Source organism: Branchiostoma belcheri, unplaced genomic scaffold, assembly GCF_001625305.1.
Source record: "Branchiostoma belcheri isolate BF01 breed outbred unplaced genomic scaffold, Haploidv18h27 scaffold143, whole genome shotgun sequence".
Classification (NCBI taxonomy): Eukaryota; Metazoa; Chordata; class Leptocardii; order Amphioxiformes; family Branchiostomatidae; genus Branchiostoma; species Branchiostoma belcheri.
Genome location: NW_017802858.1, coordinates 463,238 through 482,949, shown reverse-complemented (window position 1 = coordinate 482,949; position 19,712 = coordinate 463,238). Strand labels below are relative to the sequence as shown.

Below are 19,712 nucleotides of genomic sequence, written 5' to 3'. Positions count from 1 at the left end.
AAGACTGTTTCAAACACACCCAAATGCACACACACGCGCACACACACGCACGCACACACACGCGCACGACACACACACACACACACACACACACACACACACACACACATACACACACACACACACACACACACACACACATGGATACGTGTAAACGGACACACACTCACACAAACATATTTTATCAGAACATTCTGAAAAAATTAAGATTAAGAAAGAAAATGCCACACCTGCTTCGGCATGGCGACTGTTTGGACGCTGCTGCACTCTCCTCAGCAATCAGAAGGTGGCGCTGCGGCACTGTTAGCTTCTACGGCCTCTCCTGAAAATGAAGGTAAAACGTTAAGCATTTTTCTTCTCCTTCCTTCCTTCATTTCACTTCTATATATTCTAGTACTGTACATATGCACAGCTATGATAAAGCCTGAGCACCCACTACATGACCTAGTGCCCCCCCAACGGTCCACAGCTACAGGTAGATGCTTGCGGAACGACAGTGCCTTCACTGTGCCAAAAGCCAGGACTGAGCGACTGAAAAGGTCGTTTGTTCACTGTGCGGTAAAACTGTACCACGAGTCTGTTTCATAAGCTACCCCATGCTGTATCTGCATCCAATTTTGTTATCTTTAAGCTGTTTATTGTTCATTGATTGTATTGTATTGTATTATGTGTTTGATTATATTGTAACAAACTACCCACTTCAGGGAGACTTTTGTCTTTCCCTGCATATGTATGTTTGTGGTTGGAAAACCAATAAAGACGTTGTATATGGTAAGGGTTATTTCAACAGAGTGAAATAAGAATAGCATGAAGTGATCGAAGAAGACAGTTGGAAACCTTACCGCAGGTGAGATAGCACAGGTGAGTCAGAGAGTGGAGATGCACAGATGAGAAGAAGTCTTCAGGTGAGGAAATGGAGTTGGCAAAGTGCAGACAAGATGATACGGCAGTGGTGCTGCAGTACTGAATCTGATCGTTAGTAGGCGCTGCTCTACTGCAAACAGTGGTTTGACAATGACCCATGTCAACGCCTTTTTCTCATTTTATTAAGTTGCTGATACCAACTGGACATTGCTTTCTTTGGGGATAGAATGGAGAAACTAAGTTACGATATTCACCCAAACATTTGCTTGGAGAATAGTATTTTTGTTGCTTCACCTTCCGTGATTCTACTCTGAAAATGAAGGCTTCAGGCCGTGAGTTTTCACGAAGAATTGTAGAGAAGAGTACGAAGAGAGTGAGATACTAGATAGCGTTCAGCACCAAGGACAGACCTGATCCGTATGTATGGACAGTGTTCAGCTTATATAACTTCAACATGTTTCCGTTCAAAACGATGTTTTTTCGTGTTTGAAACATTGACCGAGTCATATGATGAGAGTGAAAAACTAACGTTAGATAGCGTTCAGCACCAAGGACATATCCGTTCCGTATGTATGGACAGTGTTCAGCATATATAACTTCAACATGTTTCCGTTCAAAACAATGTTTTTTACGTGTTTGAAACACTGACCGAGTCATATGATGAGAGTGATAAACTAACGTTAGATAGCGTTCAGCACCAAGGACATATCTGTTCTGTATGCAGGTCATCATATGTAACATGTTTCCGTTCAAAACTATGTTTGCTACATGTGTGAAACACTATGCCATGTGATGAGAGTGAAAAACTAACGTTAGATAGCGTTCAGCACCAAGGACAGGCCTGATCCGTATGTATGGACAGTGCTCAGCATATATAACAACGTTATGTACTTGGATCAGAAACGTTCAATGACAAACTGCTGTAGGGCAGACGCCTACAGGTAAGGTGTACAGTAAAGGTCAACATTGGGTCAGCTATGACCTCGTGACGTGTCCATGACGTCATAGTGACGTAAGGGCCAATCACGAACCTTCTCTTAACCAGTATTCGTTCACAGTTTCGTACAGGAATCCATAGAAGGCGAAATTTGTGGCTAATTATAACTATTTCATACTTCATTTCTTGTCCCAGAAAACGCTTTAATGAGATTAAGAAATGTACCAATGGTCGTCAATTAGCTCATTTAAGTCATTCATTCATTCATTCATTCATCCATTCATTCCCTCAACCATTAATTCCTATATCCATCCATTTTCTCACTTATTCAATCATTCCATATTTCATTCATTCCTTTATCCATCAATTCATTCCTTCGAAAATCCATCCTCTCATTCACATATTCATTTACTCATTTATTCATTTATTTACTGACCCACCCGTTGATGCACCCTTAACACTGGTAATTTTAACACATGGACGCAAACAGCGTAAGACCAAGACCAATGCAGACTACAAACACATGCGGATCATAAATTGCAAACGATGCTATGTTTTTAAGCCCTCATATGAAACTTGACCACGATATTCATACTTAGCATTTAGGTAATTACGCAGTTCGCCAGCTTGGCTAAACCATAACAATATTAGACATGCGTTTTTATTGAACATTTGTAACGTAGGTTGAAATGATAAACAAAGAAAGGACGCTCTCGTTGGTTTCTAGCTAGAAACTTTATTACTTGAAAATGTGGCGCCACAACGGAAGTACGTACATAATTTTATTTTTATTTTCATACAGAAAAAAAAACAGTGGGGGAATTATGTGTAAACCTCATAGATTTGTTCTTTTTTTATTCATTTATTATTTATCATTTTCAACAAGTTTCTTATACACACTGAAGCTATTCTAAGTAGGCTTTATCCAAAGAAGCATAGAATTACAGACAGAAGTGAACACGTTTATTTCAACAGAAGTGAAAGAACAATGTAGTGAAACAAATGGTTCCAGCGACACACTAGTCTACGGTAAACCGGAGACCACACTCTCATAACGAAACGTGGTGCTACGGTAAACCGGATGGGACATACACTGCGTTACATGGTTGTACGGTCTAGCCAGGGCAGTGTGTTTGTGTTGAGATGTAAGATATATTTACAGGCAGCTCCTTTCTGTTCTAGCCCAGCCTTTCACGTACCCCCGGCTGAATCCGTGTACAGCATGCATCTCCTCCTTCTCTCGCCAGGCTTCGCTTCTTTCTCCGTACTCACCAAAGAGTATAGACTAAAGACAGCCCGCCCGGTTTACAATCTTCCTGGCTAAAATCTTATTGTGCCCTCTATAAACTTTGCCAACCTGTGGTGGTCCGAATAAGACATGCCCTAGCTTATAAGAACGAAAAGTGTACATTTACAGAGACGCTGTGCTATAACTTCTTGCCGCCCTTTACTGCACCTTGACGGTACAATAGGCGCGGGCCTTGCCAAGGTCGTTCACAATCTCGATCTCGTATTTGCCGGCATCGCCTGCCTGTGCCTTCTCCACCCTAAAGGAGATAAAAAAAGGTACAGTTTGTAAATTTTTGTCGGTATATGTATCTCTAAATTCCATAAAAATACCAGAGCATTCCCTCTTGGCTTGTGGCGTTGGGGCAAAAGATGCATAATGTTTACTAGTAGTATAGCCTAATGGTCTAGCCTAACAACAAACTACTCTGTTTATTTTTACTCAAATAAATTAACATATAAATGTGGTAACCAGCCCTTCCAACCCCGTCCTGCCACTTGCTACATAATGTAACCCGACACCACAGGGTGTCTACTACAGCACCAGATCAGCTACTACATCACTAGGTGACAGCCGCCTAGCCCATGCCATTAACTTTAACAATACGTGTTCGGAGAAGAAGAAATAGAGCATGCTTTAACATGAAGGGACAGAGCAAAACAAGAATATGCTTTCCTTCTGCGAGCATTAACACAAACAAACAAACAAATAAACAAACAAACAAGCGCACCTGAGGATGGAGTAGTCTGGGGAGTCCTCGTAGCTGAAGCGGCCTCCCTCGTCGATCTCCTTCTTGCCCTTTGTCCAGATGACGTCAGGCTCGGGCTCGCCCGCGATCTCCACCTTGATCTCGAAGCTGTCCCCGGCCTTGACTGTGATGTTGTCAGGCTGCTTGGTGCACTTGGCCGGGACTGCACGGGGAAACAAAACGAGCAATACATTAGAAACTAAGAAGCATTTGCAAAGGATGCTTGTTTGCGCTCACACGGTCTAGCCAAACAAACTACTAGCACTGCTCAGTTCATTTTTACTCAAAAACCATTCATATACATGTATATGGTAACCAGCCCCTCTAATTCTGTCATAATGCAATCCAACACCAATTTGTCTGCTACAGCACCAATTACCATGGTGAGAGTACTCTAGTCCAGGTCATTGACCATATTTCTTAGGAACGGAAAGTAGAAACGGAGCCAAGACAGTACGTTTTCCTTCTGCGAATGACTTCGGGTTTGATATCTCGTGTTCTAGCTGGACATGCTAGGGTTATGGTTGTAGGGTGACAGGTAACTCTTGGCGACGTAAAGAAGTGGTGTAAGTTTAGGGCTACTAGCACCTTTAGGTTTAGATATTACAACAAGTTTAAATACATGTATAGGGCTGATATCGTACCTTCCAATGCCAGCCTGGCGCTGTCGAAGGCCTCCCCGAAGCTGTTGGTGGCCTGGCATGTGTAGGTGCCGACGTCATCACCGTCAGCGTTCCTGATGATGAGGAAGGTGCCGTCCTGTAACAGGGAACATGGTCCATCAGGTGGGCTTCATTTACATTAATATTATTATGATTTATTATCTGCTATTTTGGTTCATATGTCATCAAATTCCATCTTGTTTCAAAATCCAAATGCATAATGTTTACCTTCGCAAATGGTCTGCTCTGTTAATCCTTACTCAAACATATTCATATAACGTTATATGGTGACAGGAGTCTGAATCCCTCCTGCTATAAAATTGCCGCATGATGTAACCGAACACTAGTTACCATGGTAACAGACGTCTGGTTCAGGTCATTGGCAAACATGATAAACCAAAGCTAACCTTGTCGTCGACCTTGATCTCGTGCTTGCCCCCCCCCCAGTTACCATGGTGATAGACGTCTGGTTCAGGTCATTGACCTTCGGCAAACATAATAAAACCAAAGCTAACCTTGTCGTCGAACTTGATCTCGTGCTCCCCCCTAGTTACCATGGTGATAGACGTCTGGCTCAGGTCATTGACCTTCGGCAAACATAAGAAACCAAAGCTAACCTTGTCGTCGAACTTGATCTCGTGCTTGGGGCCCTCCTTGACCTCCTGGCCGTCCTTGAACCACTTGATGACGGGGTCGGGGATGCCCCAGACGCGCGCGAAGAAGGTGACTGCGCTGCCCTCCATCACGAACATGTCCTTCAACACCTGGGACAACAAACAGACAGACCGGTAGAACTCTAAGGAACTCTGATCATGATCAGCTTACAGGCCAGTCTCATTCAAACGTGAAAAATGCTGTCGCCACTCTTTACGATATGAGCCAAATCACGGACCTCATCATTGCTTTCTTCACTTTCCCACTACACTTACTATGTCTCACGAAAAATGTACACAAGGTTTTGTTGATGACTTTATGAGGAAATTATGGCCGCGGGTTTGTTCTGAGAGTTCTGTAACCTCCATTACCGCCCAAGTAAGACGGTCGTCCTGATTTTTTTCCAGTCTGCAAAATTTCATGTTGCTTAACTCTTCTGCAAAATTGAAAATGTCTCTGCGAAATGCAGACTACAGATGAATATTTCTAACACTTAACACAGTTCTGCAGCAGAACTTTCGGTTTTGATATCTCATGATCTGGACATGCTAGTGTCGCGAATTTTGGATGGTAGATAGCTCTTTGGCTAGGGAAGAAGTGACATGAGTTTGGGGCTCCCTTAAGCTTGTTGATGAATAAACCTCTACGCACCTGGGAGAACTTGGGGATGGACTTCTCCTTGAGCGCCATCCTGTTCTTGTGCATGCGGAAGGAGGCTTGGATGCGGGTGGCGGCGGAGATGACGATCGGGTCCTTCACGTCCACGCCCTCGAACGGGTTGGCGGCCGCGGGGGGAGCGGGCTTGGCCGCCGGCTTGGCTTCCGCTGGTGGCTTAGGCATGGTTCAGTCTGGGGGAGAGAAGTGAAACGTTAGGACGTTCATAAACCAGTTTTAAATAATCCTAAAGCCCCCCCCCTCCCCAGATCCTAAATCTAAATCCTAGTCACTTACGAACAGTATTGGATGCTGCTTTCTTGGAAACAATAGGATAACTGACTCTGAAGTATCAACCTAGTTCTGCGTTGTTTAATTATTTTCAGGGTTGAAATTTAAGATGCTTTTCAATTCATAGTTTTTGGATAAATACCTGTTTAACCACAGATTCCGTTAGTCACTTACGAGAAGTAGTGGATGCTACTTGAAACGTCTGACAGTTTTCAAAATCTATCCAGTTGCTTGAGTAACTGTTTTCTTGTGTATTTCATTACTTTGACGTCTAACCTTCATTCTTCATCGTTAGTCCTACTACGATTACGATACTCGATATAGATAATGTAAAAAGACAACAGTAACTTATCCAACACTGTATCATTCTGATTGTCGTCTACTTCGACCCCCAACATTCTTAAAGCGTGCATACCTGTGTCTGAAGACATGCGGGTTGATTCTTAAGAAGTCGTGCAGAATCCTGTTCCATGTTGCTCTTCACCATGCACTTTTGACCTTGCAGTTTTCTTTATTTTCCTGTGTTCCGTTTTTCTTTCTCTTTTTCTTTTGCAGACGTCGCGACAACAGCAATTCAAGTCTTCAGATCATCACAATCTTCGTTTCTTTCCGCGGTCGTGCAAGAGTTGTTGATGCTATCGTCTGCAACAGAGTTGTTCCCAGCATGCATTTCTCGTGCCCCCCTCCCCCACGGTGTTCGGTGTTCTCAGACCTTGTCGGACATTCCATGCGATTGTCGCCGTTGACATTGACCTTGACGCGTTTCTGACGCCGTGCAGTTGTCCTTCATCCGTCATTCCTTGCATATCCGGTGCCGCGAGAGATCATCGCAACCAGCATTCCCACCATATCCGGTACTTCATCACACTTTTGACAGGCGTGCAAAAATTCGCGAACTGAAATATTTTCCTTGTTTATTTCTTCGTCATGCTGACGGAGTAATTTTCACCCCAAAGGTCGAAAATATCGTGCACTGCGTCGTCACAAATTCGTTCCATTTTCTCCAACCATCAAAAACGCACCGCATGCAAATGCTTCGAGCGCGCGGGCTATTTTTACAGCCTCCATGCCATTTCGATGCTCTCAGCTATGCAGGCTGAGGTCTTCTCTAATCTCACGTTGCCTCGCGCGGCGGTCTAATTACCCCCCGCAAAGGAAAACCCGCCATACCCGCTAATCCCACGTCGCTTCACATGCCGCTATAATGAGTAGGCCTATCTCATATCATAACCCACACATATATAGTACATACAAATCAACATGTGCAAATTAAGCTTTACCAAAACTGATCTTTCCCAACACACTCTTAAAACAAAAAATGGGCATCAACAATGGAAAGGCAAAATACACCTTCTGTAAAGCTTTTTTGTGAGAGGTTCTAGGAGCGGTACAGGCTAGAACGTATGCCAAGTTTAAGGTCAGCAATGTGGTAATGATGTTTATTAAAATATTGACGAGCCCGTTTGGAGCAACAAAAATTCCTCCCTTTCTCTCAACCTCAACAGATGACGAGTTTTCTCACAATGTCCCTAGGAAGTACTCTCCAAGCAGAGGCTTTGGTTTCGCCCTTTTTAGGCGTATCTATTGGGGTTTGTTTTTGCGTAATGCATACCATCCAGCCAATATTGGATACTGCCCCGCCAATGCGATACTTTGCTCACAATGTCCCTAGGAAGTACTCTCCAAGCAGAGGTTTTGGTTTTGCCCTTTTTCAGATGTTTTTATCGTGCTTCCTTTTTTGCGTATTGGACACTACCCCGCAAATTTGCCCCAAAAGATCTGCTTGGAGATGTAAGTTACGACCGAGTTCAATTTAGGCGATTACTAGTACTTCAAGAGCGTGTTGTTCCATGTGCGAAACACATGTTTGTTATGTCCTGTTAACTCTACATGAAAGTTGTCCCGTCTGTAACACTGAGCTGGCTGATATGTCAGGACAGGAATGCCTGCCCACACCCCGGGGCCTTCCGCGGGTACTCCCACAGTCACACAAGGCCGGTACTAACCGGGAACATTCTACAGCAAAAAGCCTGGAACAGGCCGCCCTGACAGGGCTAACTGGGAATATTCTTAGCCTAGAACGGGCCTTGCGCGGTAACTCTCACATTCACACAAGGCCGACTTACCCGCAACTAACTGGGAACATTCTACAACAAATAGTCTGGAACAGGCCGCCCTAACAGGGCTATCTGGGAATATTCTTAGCCTGAACAGGCCTTCCGCAGTGCCTCTCACATTCACACAAGGCCGACTTACCGGTAACTAGCCGGGAACATTCTGGAACCGTTACTTAGCCCGGAACAGGCCACGCTACAAGGGCTTTCTGGAAACATTCTTAGCCTGGAACAGGCAGTAATACCGGCAACTATCTGGGAATATTCTACAGCCGAAAGTCTGGAACAGGCCATGCTAACAGGGCTCTATCTGGGGATATCCAGGCCACGTTACCAGACTATCTGGGAACATTGTATATTCTACTGTAATAGCCTGGAACAGACTCCAAGCAGATGGATTTTTTTCAACTCTCTAGTGTTAAAACACCGAAAAACATCTAATCATTATAACGCGATTAACGATATTTTATTAGGCATTTATGAAGTGTCTGTTTGGATCAATCATTAGCCTCGAATCGGACAGTTTAGAAACGCGCCTGTCCAAGCAGACTGCACGAGGCTAATTATTCGCTGTGATTGTTTTCTCGTCGCCTGAACAAACGCAGCCGTTTCATGGCAGCCGGTCCCAGGCTATTAATAGAACAACTCTAAACCAAACCAAACATCACGCAGTGTTTAAAATAGTATCCTAAAGAGGCTGGTTTCAGGCTACCGCTTACAACGCTCAATCGCAATGTACTTTAACTTAAAAGAAGTAGTGTCGCAAAATAACCTAAAGGCTTCTTGGTTTAGTTTGGCAGCGGGTCTAGGCAAAACAACGGACTTAATTTTTAACGACTATGAGCTGGGTTTAGTGCGTTTTTCTTTCTACATGCCTCATAACACCACTATGCCATCATCTGGTCGTGAGAGTTTCACTATGAATACGTACAAAACGACGTAAAAGAACCATCCGACACCCTACATCTGCTTGGAGATTAAATATCTCGCCATCTCCACTGTAGGCGTGCGAACCTTCAGCCTTAAACACGACGCCCTTGTTTGGCACTTTAAGGGCCGATAACATTCCGTCTTAAGGAACACGTCCTTCTCCAAGAAAGGGAAAACAACAAGATCGTGCCTTGACAACCCTGCGAATAATCTCCAAACAGATCTTTTGATGGCTACGACCTACAAGTCAGTATGGAACTGGCAGAACAGTATCCAATAGTCATTACACCACGACAAAATACATACCAGTGCGAAGCGAAACCCGAAAAATGACTTAAAAGACGTCAAAAATAACCCGAAACCTAAACGTCTACGTGGAGAGCACAGGAGAAGTGTTTGGAACCTAACAAAAATAAGCGACCAGTAAACAAGAGCAAAACAGACATCCGTGAAGAACAGGAAAGTTTCCCTCAACAGACCCTCCCCCTCCGGCAACAAGCACTTGTATAAAAGTTCCACAAACTTGAACCTACGCACCTTTTACTGACCACCAAACTGCTGTCCACTTCAAGCGGGTCTCAGAATAACCTTTTTACTGACGACAGTAGCTTCTTAAAAGGGAACAGAACACCCTTAATCCCTTACCTTAAGTTTCCCTAGCACGTCTTGACCGTACCTCTGCTAGCTGTCCGCTACCCTCAGAAATACGCGAGCAGTCAGAATTCTACCTACATACCAGTTTGACAGGGACAGATCATTTTACATCCAGTGTGGGTGTATGAAGACCTTCCTTTCTAACCTTACAAACGGTTGTGATAACTCTATTACTGTTTTAGACTTGTAGATAAAATTATGATCACTAGTGTAAGGATTTGATGGTGTTTTCATGTATTTACTAACAGTTGACGCGAGTGTTCCCTCCCTCCCCCGGGTGTATAACGGTCTCCCCCCGCAGCTGACGCAGCGCGTACCGTCCCGAGGCCAGTTGGCGGGAATGTGCGCAAACACCGCTCACGCAGCCTTATTTGGAAAAGGGCCAAGTTGGGCGCTCCGCCAGAAATGGAAAGAAGCCGAAAAAGTCCTCCATCTCTCCGACCGGCCCTGACAGACGGGATTGTGTGGGGGAATAGTTTCCTTTCTGATTATGGAAATAGCCCCAAAGAGCAACGTTAACCCCATATACATGTATTTCTTAGTAGATTTTATCCCACTAGAACGCTTTGCGAAACGCCGCCACACAGATGTAGAGAATATCATTAGGAGATGACGACTAACTGTCAAAGTTAACAAAACCGACTTGAAAAGTATACAGCGATATCTTTCAATTAAAGAAGTTACTAAACGTCCGAAGGACTTTAACCTGCGTCTTTCACCAACTTTCTAATGTTACTTCTTTAAAGTTATTAAGAGTTCAATTTTCAGAAATGGATGCAGCACGGAAACTTACAAGAAGCAAAGACCCTTGAAACAGTCTGGTAGCCAGGCTAGCATGTATGTCCTGGAGCCGAGAAGCTGGCCTGAGTAGGCCCTGGAAACAGCCTGGCACCCAGGCTACATCCCTGCCGACCCAGTTACCCACCCGGAGTTCACACCCTGCCGTCTCGCCAAACTGTACACACAAATATAGCCTCCAACAGGCTTTTCTAAGGGGGTTGGAATTTCCGACATTAGAATTCGGCAAATAAAAATAGAATCAATGGTCAGGGGATCCACACCGTTGGGTTTTCGGCAAATTAATTCTACGGTGGCGAAACGTTCCTTCCATTATTTTGCTTAGAAATTGTTACTGTTTTTGAACCCGCGTTGTTTGTTAGTTTGCTGGAGACTACTGTGTACACCCTTGCCGCTCGCGTGCCTATATTTACTCTGCACACAGACCGGACTCTTAAAACCCGACCGCACCATTTCACATACAAACGAGCTGTGTAAACTTCATCTAGACTCTACCAGGCTTCCAAACCCTATAACCTCCTTGCCCTAACACTCTCCATAGCCACGTGCATACAGACCGGTCTTCTTCAAATCCCGACTGCACCACAGTTCACACTCAAACGGCCTGTCTAAACATCATCTATTAAACCTAACTCTAACACTCTCAACACAGACCGCACTTCTCTAAAACCTGCACCATTTCACACTCAAACAGCTAGTATAAACTTCATCTAGACTCTACCAGGCTTCCCAAAACTCTACCCCTAACACTCTCCATACAAATCGGTCTTAAAAACCCGACTGCACAAATTCACACTCAAACGTAACCTTCATCTAGCCTCTGCCAGGTTTACCAAACCCTAACCATAACCCTCTCCTTTCAAACCGGTTTTCAAAACCCGACTGAACAATTGCAACTTCACACTCAAACGTAACCTTCATCTAGCCTCTACCAGCCTACCCAAACCCTAACACTAATACTATCTATACAGACCGGACTCTATCGAGCTGTATAAACTCCATCTAGCCTCTACCATAATCTCCAAGCAGATCATAGTAGCAAGGCCATCGTCCAGAGGAGTGTCCATTAGCCAGCAAAGGGTGGCCAATGGATACTGTCTGTCTGGCTAATGGATACAGCCTTGTCAATTTGATACTGTCTTTGCAGCCACCGAAAGATCTGCTTGGAGATTATTCTACCAGGCCTCCCAAACCCAAACCATAGCCCTTCTCCATACAGACCGACACCAACGGGTTATTTGTAGACCACATGAAAGTCAATATGTCTTACACATAGATAAGGAAAGGAGCACTTTACTGTAAGACATGTTTTGCCTTGGTAGCTGTAAGTCATTCTCAAGACATGAAACATCTTAAGTGCCGGTCTGGAGCCGTCAGTTTTCTTCCGGTAGTTTGTACGTTCTGACGCCATGACTTAAGGCTTCAAACACTGGCGTTACGGTTATACTGCTGAGACTGTAAACCTTCTGATACTGTGAAATTGTTTTAAGGTTTCTGACGTCAATCTGCAATGGCTAAAGTGAAACAAACGGCAAATTTGGCATTTCCCTGACAGATCCTAAATTCTACCCCATGCCCCCTCAACAACAAAAAGAAAAAAATAAAACAATGATAGCTTTTAGATGTCTGTTGTCAAAAGACAATGGATGTTGGGAATACAGGACTTGGTATTGCGTTTGTTTGTTTGTTTCACTTAAGTTTTTCTATGAACTCTTAAATTCCATAAAAAAGATATAATGATAGTGTTTAAATGTTATCCTTTGACACCCAAAGCAACTGACCCAAGGCCTAAGGGAATACCTGACTTGCAATTGAGTTGTTTGTTTCACAAAAATACAGAGAATTCTTTAACAAAGCACAAGAAGTAGGTTCATAAGTAAGGACGTCTTTGGATTTATTGTTTATTGTGAGATCAAACCCCTTTGCAGCCTCACAGCCGAATTATGGGTTTTGTACACAAAAGTCACGGACATGATACAATGACTAAGAACTTGTTACATCTAAAAATGCCTTAATTTACGATAACTACCACATTTGGGTTATGACGTCACAGTCCCTAAATCCACAAACACCGTGAGAGGCTTTTAGCGCGTGATGACGTCAATGGCGCGCTCTGTGGTCCGTTTTAGCGGGACGTGTTTGGATAAAGGTTAGAAAAGCTGGTCTGGAGAAGTCCGAGTGATCTAAACAAGCTCCTGGAACACCCGACAGGCTTGAACATGTTTACCTCAACTGCACGTTTTAACGGTGATGGGAACATATAAGGACATACTGAGGACAAGTTTCGATATGATTTCATAGTCTTTTCTAGGGGCGGACTGGAGGAAAATGTTTCTATAAAAAAATGTCCTTAAAAATATGCATTTAAGATTTAAAAGCCCTCATGTAACGTTACAATTGCAAACATTCTTGCCTCCCCTATCTTTTACGAGGAACTCAAAATGACCTCTAACATGTCTAAGGAACTCACCATGACCTCTAAGGAACTAATGCCTGTCTTAGAGCCATTTCTCTTCCCTGAGGTTGTTCTGTATTTTGTCGTCCTTGTTAAGACACCCCCCACCCCCCGAAACAAAACCTACAGTACGAGCACCATTGCTATGTGCTAGTTCTAATCTCGCACTGGTTCTTCAAGACTGCGAGGAACAAGAACCAGACGTGGACGTCTTTAAGAGATAGGAGTCTATTTTTGTCGGGCAAATATTTACGGCTGTTTCGCTTGCATGAAACGGTTGGGGGGGGGGCTCAAGTGTAAGAAATACTCTACCTTGACCTCTTAGCAATGAATGCCACTTTTCTAAAGAAAGTATTTCAAAGTGGAGTGATAATAGATTATAATTTTCTGTTGGTGTCGCAGAAACAAGTGCAGAGAAATCGCCTCCACTGCTGCTATCCAATTTCTTCGCGATGTCATATCATATTCTATCATATATTTTTTCATGGCGTATCGTATCATATCATATCATATCGTATAGTATCATATATCATATCATATGCAGAATTCAGGAAAGTCCAGAATGAGACACTGTACCGGCGTTGGGAGTTTTTGAATGGCTGCTTTTGGTAGGGTTTTCCTCACATTTCGCACACTGACTGACTTTGACGACAGACTCCACGTTTTAAGGAAAAAGAAGTAGCTTGAAATCGTGTCTATCTAGTTCTATGCCTGAATGGGTTAGGGTTAGGATCAGACACGGTTCTGGATAGTCTCCGCGTATTCAAGAACGTAGATTTGCCCAGGCATGATTCTGGATTCGCGTTGACTATCAGAACTGTGTCCTTAGCATATTTCTGGATAAAGCACGGTTCTGGCTACAACAGAAGTTTCTAGAACCGGATCAAATCTGCGGACTCGCCTGGTTCTTCTCACTTGTCGCGTTGTCACGCCCCCTGGCGGCCGGCCAGGAACAGCAGGCGATACGGTATCAGCCTGTATTTGCGTCAGCGGGTTCTCTGTTTACCTTGTAACCAACCCGCGGTCCTGTAGCCTCGCAATCAGGCCTCGCGGAGTGGCTACCTTCTCTACGCTTCAAATCATATTTAGCCAGCGATTTTGCATGCACAGGCAAGACAGCAGTCTTCACTACATGTACGTACGCAGACGTATTCACTACATAGCCACTGTCTAAGAGATGGAGCTAGGTTTTAACACTTTCTGTACGTCCCTAAAAGTCTGCATCGAGGCTTGAGACAGGCATTCCAGCAGTACATGTTGCAAGATAAGATTAAGGTTTAATCTCGTTAGGTTCCTCACACGTGTGGCGTTTTCCTCACTTAGGCAATCTGTTGGTGTCACAGATTTTGCGCTGTGGTATTCCTGCATGTCCTTGTTCGGTGAGCGAAAGTGATCGGATAGAAAAGAGAAAGTGCTTTTGGCTTGCGAGAATATTTTGCCGACTCTTTTGGGCTATTTCAGACAGATTGACTTTAGATATAGGCTTGCAATTTTCACTATCCATAGACTGTACAATGCTTGGCTTTATTACAAAACGTGTATGTGTGTCAAACTATGTATAGGAACGAAATGCTATCTGAACAGTGTACCCTAGCAGTAACCTATTTTATCCTATATCTCTATATGGTTAGTGGATAGGCTTTTGTATATACATGTACTACGATAGTCTAAGGCGTGCTCCTAGTAAGCTATAGCTTCTTTCTTGCTATCAGAGAGGCGTTCGTTAATTCTACACCTTGTACCACGTGTGTGTCAGGCTATCTATAGAACCGAAATCCTATCTCCGATACCCCAACCCTAACATGGACCCGAATCGGGTACAACTCTAAACGTAAGCTTTCTTCTGGTCGCAATAGTACATAACGTCTCACACTCACACTTTAAGAAATCACAAGAAATTATGAGCCCTAAAGTCTTCCAACTCCGGAAGAAAGCCAGGCATCCCCAAGGCACGATTTCAGGAGAAAGAATTCCGCTAAAAATATCCTCAACCCCGGCTACCCTGCATTCCTGTCAACCTATAGTCCATGCTTCACTCGATCGAAAAGCCATGAAAGTAAAAGAAAGCATTCTAGTTCTACAACATAAAATCAGTAATTTTGTTTTCCTATTGTTCATCATAGTAAAGTCACCATAGAACCTATCAAAGTTAATTGGTTGTACCTTAAAATGTATAATTAGGGGTGGGAGGGGGGCGGGGCACTTCTGTGCTGTCACTGGCCTGATCACTGTATCCTTCTGTCATACCATAAAAGGAAAACGGGACCCCGAAATACCCAACAATAGAACACGATTCCGCCTGGAAAAATACTGCGATAAATTTAACCCCATCAAACCGCATAGTAAAATAATCTACTGCAAAGACAAAGCTGTGAGAAGAAGTTATGAGGCAATTCTTGAAGTACAATTCTAAGGAAATCGTGGAGCGGTGGTTCCGTATATAGTAGAAGTGCCCGTGGTGAGGAATGCGCGCTATGCACGGCATCTTTCTCTCTACCCGCTCAGGAACAGGGAAAGTACAATCAACCCGTAAAAACGCACAGAAATCTGCAGCCAGCTTTATGATATAAAACATAGGAGAGAAATAAGAGAACTGCCCACAAATATTTTTCTCTCTCTCCTGGCACAAATACCGGAGTCTAGACTTATTGGAAACAACCCAACATGGCAGAACGCCTAACCGGTACCGCCTCCTTCTTAACTCTACACACGCTCCACATCCTGCTCCAAATTATCCCCATCTAACTACAGATGCGTACGGATAATAATATACAATAGAGAGTTTGTTGTAGGAAAATACGTACCTCTCAGATCGGACGGTGAACGAGGGAAAATCCCGAGCGGCGGTGGAGAGTCTATCCTAGCCGGACCCAAAGTGGAGAGTGCGCAGAGTCGGGCCGTCCCACAGTTTAATATGGGCCCGCTGCCATGTATGCTGAATATGTGTAACTTTACCCCCGTCACTGCCACCGTTGCTATGGCAAATATGCACGCATCATCAGTTGTAGGTCGTCTGGGCCAATGGGAGCGCGCGGTTTGGGTCCCGTGAGGAGGGGCTATAAATGTGCGGGGAGGGCCGGACCGGGGATATTTAAAGGTCGGGGGCTGAGGAGCGCGCCGCGCGCGAAACTTGGTGTATACAGAACCGTGGTTTACTCAGAGCAATGCTTTATATCTAGAACCGTGCTTTATCTAGAACCATGCTCAGGTACAGTCCATTGGAGGGTCCAGGCGTATACTGAACTGTGCTGCTTTATTCAAAACAATGCTCAGATACGGTCTAGATTGCCCAGACGTATCAAGGATCGTGCTTTATCTACATCAATTGCTCTGGTACCGTTATAGATAGTCATTCGCATCCAGAATCGTGCTTTATTCAGAACAATGCCCAGGTACGGTTCTGGATAGTTCAGAACTGGTGTATCCAGAACCAAGCCTGGGGCAAATCTACGTTTTTGGATAGGCAGAGCCTGACCCTAACTAACCCATTCAGGTTTAGAACTGGACAGGCAAGGTTCCGTATACGATAAAATCTGTACGACTCGCATGCCTTACAAGTGATGGAGGTCTCCTTCAAGACTGACTCAAGGCACTTCCTGCCTCTGTCATTAACTTTCTTACCTTCAAATTTGTGGCTAAGACCGTCTACTGGAGACGTCTTTAACCAATGACTAACACAGACTCTGGTACACAACTAAGACACAGACAGGCCCTTGCCGAAACCCCCGAAGACGTCTTTACGTGACAGAACTGTGTCATCTTCAGATGCTTAAGACGCCGCAAGACCAGACACAACATGACGTTACGACGTGACATCATCAGTCTTGAAAAGTTCTATATCGGCACACGAAGGTATAAAACCAGTCTACGTTCAGTTATGAAGGTAGAGATAGAATTGATGCATCGATATATTGACAGTTTTAGTAGCAAAGTTCTCTTTCTTGACTTCAACTCTGGTGTTATTTCTTTTTTCTTGCGTTACTTATCTTGCTATGTCATCCACACAACCAATGGTGTTCAATCAGTTTTTCAGTTACGTTTTATCAGTTGTAGTTTGTTTGTCGTAGTCCATTTGTTTATAAACTAGTAAGTAGAACGCTCTGCCGTACACTTCTTACTGTGTCTTCCATCAAGTGTGTACGGCTTGGAATTGTGTACGTGTAGATTGTTACTAACTAAATGTAATACTGGGTACGCTGGTAGTCTTATACCTACCTAAAGTCTCATACAACCCTATATTTAGTTAATAGTCTTATGCGACACTATGCCTTACATTGTATCAGTCAATGAAGTTTGACTTGACTTTCAACTTGAAGACGTACGGACATTTGGTGCTGTCGTTTCTAATAACCATTGTGTATTCCCAAAGCGATTATGATGAGAACGATATCCTCTCCAGGGGGTTCCTCTCGGCGCTAAACATATCCCCGCGTCACGTGACCGTCTGCGTCATCAGTAGACACAGTTGCTGCTGTCATTTCGGTGCGTTTCGCTGCGGTGGCTGCTTCTGGAAAACGTGTCAAGGCCACGGACGTGCCCGTCAGCCAAACTATAGTTGGTGTTGGGTTACAGCAGCTGGTGTTGGGTTACAGCAGCTGGTGTAGGGTTACAGCAGCTGGTGTAGGGTTACAGCTATTGGTGTTGGGTTACAGCAACTGTTGTAGCGTTATAGCCAGTGGTGTTGGGTTACAGCCACTGGTGTTGGGTTACATTGGTGCGATTAAACATATAGTATTTGTGTAGCCCACGTGCAATCTTGCTCGTAACACTTCTTCAGTTGTCTCTCTCGGACTTCAATGGATTCCGAAAGGGACAATGCAAATATACTCTTACAGTAATAGGCTGATGAATTGGGCCGCAAATTGTTATCCTATGGCCGACTTAGCCTGAGTGTCAGCCTTTTTAGCTTTCGTCCGCTCCCCACCATCCGCTACCGGCCGCGAACGAAAGCTAAAAAGGCTGACACTCAGGCTATGGCCGACTGACTTTTCTGGTACAATGTATTTCGTTCAGCCTGTTTTGCCAATTTCTACCAATTTTACAGCCGTCCATTGGAGTCTGGTAGAAAAGAAGAAGAAAACTACATCTTATCTGTGGCGTAATCACTTGCAGTACGTATCAACCCAACTACTTAGTATTAAAGAGGAATGAAGAGACCCAACATAACAGTTTAGTTACATTTCGTTTGGACCCCCTATTTCATACCAATGGATGTTTATAGTGTAAGCTACATATTGCTACACGATAGGAAGAATCAGGTGAAACAGACGATGGTTAGGGTACCATTTAAGTCTCACGAACATGCAAAATAGAATCATGCAAATACTATGTAAATACGATGTATTAAGCTACGTAGATATCAATGAAGACTGGGGAAAAAGCGGGAGAACATATTAAGACAACGTAGGAAAACGTAAAAAAAAACAGTAGATCATTGGACAAAGCATGACATCACAGGAAAAAGCAGGAGATCATAGGAGAGAGCAGGAAAAAGCAGAAAATTGCGGGAGATTGGTGGAGAAAGCAGGAGATTTGTGGAGAAAGCAGGAGATTGGTGGAGAAAGCAGGAGATTGGTGGAGAAAGCAGGAGATTACAGGAGATTGGTGGAGAATGCAGGAGAAAGCAGGAGATTGGTGGAGAAAGCAGGAGATTGGTGGAGAAAGCAGCAGATTGGTGGAGAAAGCAGGAGATTGCAGGAGAAAGCAGGAGATTGGTGGAGAAAGCAGGAGATTGGTGGAGAAAGCAGGAGATTGCAGGAGAAAGCAGGAAATTGTGGGAGAAAGCAGGAGATTGCAGGAGAAAGCAGGAGATTGGTGGAGAAAGCAGGAGATTGGTGGAGAAAGCAGGAGATTGGTGGAGAAAGCAGGAGATTGCAGGAGAAAGCAGGAGATTGTAGGAGAAAGCAGGAGATTGCAGGAGAAAGCAGGAGATTGCAGGAGAAAGCAGGAGATTGCAGGAGAAAGCAGGAGATTGCAGGAGAAAGCAGGGGATTGCAGGACAAAGCAGGAGATTGCAGGAGAAAGCAGGAGATTACAGGAGAAAGCAGGAGATTGCAGGAGAAAGCAGGAGATTGGTGGAGAAAGCAGGAGATTGGTGGAGAAAGCTGGAGATTCCAGAAGAAAGCAGGAGATTGCAGGAGAAAGTAGGAGATTGCAGGAGAAAGTTGGAGATTGGTGGAGATTGTTGGAGAAGGAGGAGATTGTGGGAGAAAGCAGGAGATTGCGAGAGAAAGCAGGAGATTGGTGGAGAAAGCAGGAGATTGCGGGAGAAAGCAGGAGATTACAGGAGAAAGCAGGAGATTGGTGGAGAAAGCAGGAGATTGCAGGAGAAAGCAGGATATTGGTGGAGAAAGCAGGAGATTGCAGGATATTGGTGGAGAAAGCAGGATATTGGTGGAGAAAGCAGGAGATTGCGGGAGAAAGCAGGAGATTACAGGAGAAAGCAGGAGATTGGTGGAGAAAGCAGGAGATTGGTGGAGAAAGCAGGAGATTACAGGAGATTGCAGGAGATTGGTGGAGAAAGCAGGAGATTACAGGAGATTGCAGGAGATTGGTGGAGAAAGCAGGAGATTGCAGGAGATTGCAGGAGAAAGCTGGAGATTACAGGAGAAAGCTGGAGATTCCAGGAGAAAGCAGGAGATTACAGGAGAAAGCAGGAGATTA

General features: G+C 44.2%; 1 protein-coding gene across 6 annotated transcripts in view; it reads right to left on the bottom strand.

The window, feature by feature from the left end:
* The window catches only part of LOC109464915 (CAVP-target protein), a 22,180-nt gene extending 6,200 nt beyond the window's left edge, over window positions 1–15,980 (bottom strand). Inside the window, exons 1-6 of one of the 6 annotated variants that reach the window (XM_019762018.1) lie at window positions 15,854–15,974; window positions 5,805–6,001; window positions 5,117–5,263; window positions 4,482–4,596; window positions 3,820–4,000; window positions 2,743–3,348 (exon numbers count right to left, since the gene is read on the bottom strand). In XM_019762018.1, the coding sequence (XP_019617577.1) occupies window positions 3,249–3,348; window positions 3,820–4,000; window positions 4,482–4,596; window positions 5,117–5,263; window positions 5,805–5,993 (732 nt within the window). In that variant the 5' untranslated portion in view covers window positions 5,994–6,001; window positions 15,854–15,974 and the 3' untranslated portion in view covers window positions 2,743–3,248. Of the gene's footprint in view, window positions 1–230; window positions 323–2,742; window positions 3,349–3,819; window positions 4,001–4,481; window positions 4,597–5,116; window positions 5,264–5,804; window positions 6,002–9,787; window positions 9,890–15,853 lie in introns of those variants that run through there. The other 5 variants (XM_019762019.1, XM_019762016.1, XM_019762020.1 and 2 more) reach the window with 5 other exon arrangements.
* Between the last annotated feature and the right edge of the window lie 3,732 nt (window positions 15,981–19,712).